The sequence below is a fragment of the Poecilia latipinna genome, unplaced genomic scaffold (assembly GCF_001443285.1).
Source record: "Poecilia latipinna isolate Pla-1442-1.1 unplaced genomic scaffold, P_latipinna-1.0 Scaffold5267, whole genome shotgun sequence".
NCBI lineage: Eukaryota > Metazoa > Chordata > Actinopteri > Cyprinodontiformes > Poeciliidae > Poecilia > Poecilia latipinna.
In genome coordinates this window covers 6,439-13,356 of record NW_015117883.1, presented here as the reverse complement: position 1 = coordinate 13,356, position 6,918 = coordinate 6,439, and the positions used below count along the sequence as shown (strand labels likewise).

Below are 6,918 nucleotides of genomic sequence, written 5' to 3'. Positions count from 1 at the left end.
TAGGCGAGAGCGGTCCATGAGGCGTCTATCCTTATATTATGTCTATGATATCTATGGCTACGTTTCAGTCTCTGACTTCCTGGTTCGATTCGGTTGATCGGTAAAAAATAAGGGGTACTTAAAAGGCATCTAGAAGGTCTTGTTGTCATATCTGGGAACATAAACACGGCAAACAAAGGTATCAGCTGATATGTTACATATCGGAACACACGGATTCCTGTGGCTGGCGGCTCTCAGCCTAATTCAAAACGTTGAATTCTGCTCTTCCGCGGAAATACCGGATGTCCCTAGTATTGCCACTTACTTCGGAACTAAGACTCGCTATGAGGAGGTGAAGCCGAACCTACTCCGAGACCCTTTAACCGTGAACACCTCGGTCCTCAGACCCCCGCCAGGTGATTTTTGCACCCCATTCCACGTGACCGCCATCATTAGACATGGTAGTCGGTTTCCTACCATCAAGAACATCCGCAGAATACACAGACTAAGCGAGCTACTCCAGAATGAAGCTTCCAGAACCTCAGAGAGCTCCACTGGCTGGCTGGATGAGCTCCGGAACCGTTGGGAACCCTGGTACACCGAGGACATGGACGGTAAGCATTCTAGACTGGAGTTTTTGCTGGCAACTTTTGCAGGGAATTTCTTTTCAGGAAATATTTTTCAAGTAAAAATCTGAAGATGAATTTAAGGTAATAAAAGAAGAAAAAATGGATTTACATTACACAGAATAAAAAAAAATCAGGCCTTTTTAAAAAATAAGAATTTGCATCTAGAATTTTTAACTATTCCAGAAAAATTAATCCTCTTATGCCTCTTAATCAGGTCAGCTGGTGAGGAAGGGTAGGGAAGACCTCCAGTTCCTGGCCCAGCGGCTGGCCACTTTGTTACCATCTCTGCTGTCGGAAGAAAATGTGAGGAAGAGGAGAATCCACTTTGTGACCAGCTCTAAGCATCGCTGTGTGAGCAGCGTGGAGGCATTCCAGGAGGGTCTGCAGCAACACTGGGGTTGCCATGGTGACAGTCACCACTGCTGCTGCTGCCACCACTGCAATATATTCTGGTGTTCTGATTGTCTGTGCTATCTCGTCAGATCAGCGCTACGATAGTAAAGTCTGTACTATGCCTGTCGGTCGCTGCTACCTTTCGAAAACCACTACCGTCATGTTTACATACCAAATACCTTATCAGTCAGTGTCAATGTTAAATATAATAATCGGAAATCATTATTTAAGTGACGGTATTTAAGTGGCGCTTAGCAGTGATACGTAGCATAAAAATATGTGAATGACGAAAACTTTTCTAAAACCACCTGAACCCGTTTAAAATACCTACTTATGTAATTGCACTAATATCCTTCTTGAGAATAACGTGCCTGTTTTAATATGTAAAGCTAGTACATTTAGATGCACTAAACCTCATATTAGAATCCTACCTTCATAAAATACACATGGTTCCACATAATGATCTACCAAAACTCCATCCAAATATTTTACCTGGTAAATATGTGGGTAGCACATTTTGCTGCAGCAGATTCCTTCATTTGAATGTTATAAAATACAGAAGTAGCACATGTTGATGCACTAAAACTATTACACCATAGACATAAACAGCTTCAATACCACATAATAACGCTACCAGCATGCTCTATTTGGCAAGGTTTAATAAAAAAAAAATTAAAGGCCCTATATTTTAAATGAGGACAAAATGTCCCACAAAAACAACGTATTTTGTCCTGATTCACATGACTGACGACAAGTAATGACTTTCTTGCTTACAGTAAAGTAAAGACATTGCGGATGACAAATAAAGCCATTTACAAATATGGTTACAAGCTGCCTGTCATGTAAACTTAAAACATGAAGTAATACAGCAGCTAAATGAAAGCCAGGTATAAAATAAATTAATTAAAGCTTGCCTTAATCTTTGACGAAATAAAACAGATGAAACGAAACTTCCACAGGTAGGATGTATTGATAAGAAATCTGCTGAGTAAGAAGTATGTGACATAGCATCAATGTGTGCATGCGCATTACCACAAGGTAGGACAGATTGATGAGTAGCACAGATAGTTAGAACACCTGACAAGTCTTTTACCTAAAATGTTGACCTCTGACCTCTGCCCCTACAGACAGTGCTCAAGGATACAACCATGAGGTGGATGATGAACTAATGCGCTTCTTTGAGCGTTGCCGTGGTTATGTGGAAGGCGTGGAGAACAACCACACTGCGCTGCTGGAAGTTGAGAAGTTCAAACATGGCGAGGAAATGCAGGCAGTGAGGAGGAGGTTGGCTGAGAAACTCGGCCTTTCTCTTCACCTACTCACCCCAGGTAGGAGCCAAGAGGCATTCCCTCAAGTTAGAGATGTAATATAGAACTTGGAAGTTGAAGAATATTACAACATTTCTCTTTTTTTCTTTTTACCAATTTTGCAGATCTTTTTCTCATTCTGTGTGTTTAGTCACTCTATCAGATTGTAATGTTAGAAAGGAATATTCCCTTTGACCTTTTTTTCCCCTTTCTGGCACTTCTAGACTTGGTGGAAGCAGCGTTCTTCATCTGTTCCTACGAACTGTCCATCAAATCCATCCACTCACCATGGTGCTTCCTGTTTGATGAGAGTGATGCAAAGGTATGAGAGCAATATTTTCTGAAAGATATTTGCAAAATTGATATAAAACAAAAAAAAATGCAAGGAAATGTATTATTTCTCAGTAAATTCACAGTGAACCTCAGTTTACTTTGGTTTAAAATGCTGAATTATCAAAAATAAAGTTTGAATCAATTCAGGTGTGGGTGAGCAAAGTGAAGGGTGCCTTCAGTAATGTCTGTCTAGGTAGCAGAAACCAACCTCAGCAAAATGTTATGGACATGTTAGGATGCACATCTTGTCTTATAAGACAAGGTTTTCACACCTTAAACTTTTAAGGTCAAGTTTAAAGTTTTCCCTACTACAAAAGCAAAATGGTTGATCAGAAATGGAAAGTTGAAAAGCTTGGTCCAGGCATTTAGACTCTTTGAATTGGAACACAGTTTGGTCAAAAGGGTTACCCTCTGGAGGCAGAAACAGAGATTTGTTCTGATTCATTTTGGATTTTCAATCGGGAAAAATGTTGGTTCTGAGGTTTATCATCTGGGATCTTGAACAAAGACCAGAATAGATTAAACTGATCAATGATTTTTGATGCTGTTTTCTCCTTATCATTTTTCTGCAGGTGTTGGAGTACAGTTTTGATCTGAAGCAATTCTGGAAGCGCTCTCATGGTCACTTAATCAGCAGTCTGTCCAGCTGTCCGCTCTTCCATCACATTTTCAGGACTCTCGATAAAGCTGGTCGTCCTCGCAGGTGGGGTGTTCCCTGACTAAGCTCTAGGAACCCCCTTATTGATTCCCTATTGTTAATTGACTGAATCCTGGTTGATTCCAGATCCACTGAGGCAGGGCCAGAACCAGCCTCTGTCTTGGTGGGACATGCTGAGACGCTCATCCCCCTCATCTCCCTACTTGGACTGTACAAAGACCAGACTCTGCCCACTGCTAGCAACTACCACTCACAGCATGGTATGAAGCCTGACATTTATCAAATTTGAAATGTGTATGTATTTCTTTCTACATGCCAGGAAGGTTCCCATTTTTGGAACAAAAAAAGGTCTCACTTTTTCCAAAAAGGAAAGATAAATTTTTACAAGGAAATTTTCTTAAAATGACAAAACACTGGAGTGCTAGAAGCATCTTTTAATTCTGTGTTATGTAAAAATAAGTAAAAAAGGAAAAAAGTTTAGTAAAATTTGAAGGCATCTAGAAGTGTTGGGGAAACTTTGTGCTAAAAAGACATTTAAAAAAAATTAGGAAAAGCCGACTCCTTTCTGGACATACTCAAAATTTCACCCAAATTACTAAATAAAAGAAAGCATTTATTTATTTATTTAAAAAAATATATATTTTATAATAAACAGAGTTTACACCATACTGGGATGGTCAGCGGAATTATTAAAATGGTAGTATATTGGGTTTTTTTTTTGGGGGGGCGAGGGGTTACAGGCAAACAGTCCCATTTTATAGCACAATCAATCAACTATGTTATCTTCGGTTGTTATACCGTATGTCAAAGATAACTTAAAAGAAATTAGACTTCATAATTTGAAGCCTTAATATCGGGTCTCTGTCTCCTTAAGTTTCTACTCTTTGACACTCTGCCTTCAGCACGTCATCACAATAATGCTTCTCATTATGACGTTAGCAACCATTGTTGGGAGCATAGAACTGAGAATTAGTGTGTATGTTAATCAGACCAGCTAACTTGCAATTAGCAAGTTAGGTGCTTGCTAACTGCTGCTACTCTGTTAGAGCTGTGTGAGGGAGGTGAGGATGGAGGTGTATTGTAAGGTGGAAGCTCAGCTGGAGACTACAGCTCCAAGAGGAGCTTTGTGGAAATACTCGGCGTCCTGTGGGAGCAAACACAAACACCTCTGAATGACTGCCACAGGAAATTCAAGGAGTTCTCAAACATGCATGAAAGAATCAAGGCGACACTCTAGCTATGTTTTTGATTAGGGAATAATAACATGATATAAAGCTCATAAAATCTCTATTCAGCTCTCCTTACTCTAAAGAGTAAAGAGATTTCAATAGAGATTTTTAAAATCAACTTTTTTTTTAATCGACTGTAACCAACTGCCTTCAGAAGTCACATAGTGTTTTCAAATGAACATGTCCTGTTGTTCAGAACAATAACTGCACATCTCTCTGTAGGAAGAAGTTTCCGGACCAGTCGCATCATTCCATACGCTGCCAACCTGCTCTTCGTTCTCTATGACTGTCAGCGTGGCCCCCGACTACAGCTGCTCATCAATGAGACTCCACTACGCTTTCCAAACTTTCAGACTGAGGATGCACCACTCTACAGGGATGTTCGTGCAGCATACCGCTACCTGCTAGATGGCTGTGACTTCAACACAGAGTGTGAGAGGAAACCCGAAGGCCGGGGACCCAACACTGAGCTTTGACAGCTTTAACCCTTACACAATCTTATTCTGTCTTAATCCACCTGGTGACAAAGCCTCAAACTCACTCAGGCATCATCCAATCAGATACTGTAGCTGCAAAACTGCTCTTCAAGGTCTGAACTTTCTTAAGTGTTGCAAAAACTGACTGGAGTGATTATTCCCTCTTAGTGGAGCTGTGACACTCCATTGAAGCGATTTCTTTTCATAAACTGCTGTTTAAAGGGCATCCAGATATCTACCAGCTCTTTTCAATAGCAAACAGTTTCTGTACCATTTCCAGCCTCTGCATACAAAAATATTAATGTAATCAACTGGAAAAATCTCTGTGTTCCACTCAACTAGCTGAAATTTACTGAAATTGTATTTAGATGAATACAAAGAATATTGCAGCAAGGCCTTACTCTAATTTTTTAACTGACTCTTTAATCTGGGATTCTGTCTGAAGCTTTAAGTTAATTTCTTGCTGACTCAGGTTTTATTTAAGGCAGCAGTATGTAACTTTTATTTAAAATGTTTTCTACATATGTTAAAACCATTGCTATGCCATGACAGCATAATATGAGCATATGTAAAGATGGATCTCTCTTCATAGATTGCAGCTACTATTGCAGTCTGCAAAAATGCACCGCTGCCAGTCAGTAGCCAAGAGGAAAGTATTGGAGCTGTCAATCAATTCCTGTATGTGCTGCTAAATGTGTTGATGGCAGAGAAATAATTTGCTGTTACAGGACCTTTATTGGTGGCCATGACAATTATCCTGAACTTTCCTGGCAGGCTATGTTGTGATAAGCCAGTTGTAGTTTATCACATAAGCTACAACTGGCTTATGTTGTAGCTGATACAGCAGCTTCATGAAAGCCAGGTATAAAATAAATTAATTAAAGCTTACCTTAAACAGCTCTGTAAATGCTGTTTACTTTTGTAAACAGCATTTACAGAGCCCTCCTTCTGGCTCTGATTGGTCGCTTCTAGTAAGCACTGGGAGAAGGCATAGGACCACAATTTTTTTTCACAGCTTATCTGCCTCATCCCATAGTGTTGCAACATAGTGACAGTTTCAACTAATATTTAAAACATATTTTTTTATCAAATTTACATATTAACAGTTTTGAAATTGTGACTGCACAAATTCCTGCTCTGGGTTTAGAAAATATCTTGTGGGTGAAATAATTGGTGTATGTGCCAAATAAGTTTTCAGGGTGCTTTTGGTTCCAAATGTTTCTGAATTAAAGCTTTAATAAAGCAAGATTTTCAGATTAAATATTTGTGCTTATTTACTAAAGCAGAGACATGTGGGACTATTTCCTTTTCCCAGGCTCTGCTTTGGCAGCCCCGCTTTACTCCAAAGTAATCACGTTTCCACAGACCTGGCTAGGTCTGGAGCAGGGAGACGCCTCCATGGAGGGGACAGAGGTATATAACGCCTGAGCCCCACCTCCAGGAGTTATAAATAAAGCCATTTACAAATATGGTTACATGTAGACATGTAATTGTGTGGCGGTTGTCATACTCCAAACCGCCACACAATTTAACAATCCTTATTGGTCCCCCAAAACCTCATGAAACGGCGGAAAATTCTATACTGTACCATGCTGCTAGCACTTACCAACAACAGCGCAGCCCACCATAAATAATAACCCGGGCAGAACACGATGTGCTAAATAATAAAACATAATTTAACAAAGCTTTGAAGCAGATAAATTTTCCTCGAGGAATTTTAATAATCGAGGTACTCGAATCATTTGAGGAATCGTTACAGTCCTACTGTCATGTAAACTTTAAAACATAAAGTAATACAGCAGCTTCATGAAAGCCAGGTATAGTATAAATTAATTAAAGCTTACCTTAATCTTGGATGAAATGAAACCTCCACAGGTAGGATGCGTCGCTCCTTCACCCTGACGTTCCTTCCCT

At 39.8% G+C, this 6,918-nt stretch overlaps 1 protein-coding gene across 1 annotated transcript; it reads left to right on the top strand.

Moving 5' to 3' along the window:
* Positions 1-34: 34 nt before the first annotated feature.
* On the top strand, positions 35-6,265 carry LOC106943405 (multiple inositol polyphosphate phosphatase 1-like). The gene is made up of 7 exons (XM_015026722.1): positions 35-593; positions 823-1,014; positions 2,129-2,329; positions 2,533-2,630; positions 3,214-3,344; positions 3,426-3,559; positions 4,751-6,265. Exons 1-7 carry the CDS (start codon positions 191-193, stop codon positions 5,002-5,004), a joined length of 1,413 nt encoding a protein of 470 aa, XP_014882208.1. The 5' UTR covers positions 35-190; the 3' UTR covers positions 5,005-6,265.
* Positions 6,266-6,918: the final 653 nt, after the last annotated feature.

Coding starts and splice junctions, on each gene's coding strand:
- LOC106943405 (XM_015026722.1), top strand. CDS start 191: ATGTTACATATCGGAACACACGGATTCCTGTGGCTGGCGGCTCTCAGC. Junction 594..822: donor GTACACCGAGGACATGGACG/GTAAGCATTCTA, acceptor CCTCTTAATCAG/GTCAGCTGGTGAGGAAGGGT. Junction 2,631..3,213: donor TTGATGAGAGTGATGCAAAG/GTATGAGAGCAA, acceptor ATTTTTCTGCAG/GTGTTGGAGTACAGTTTTGA.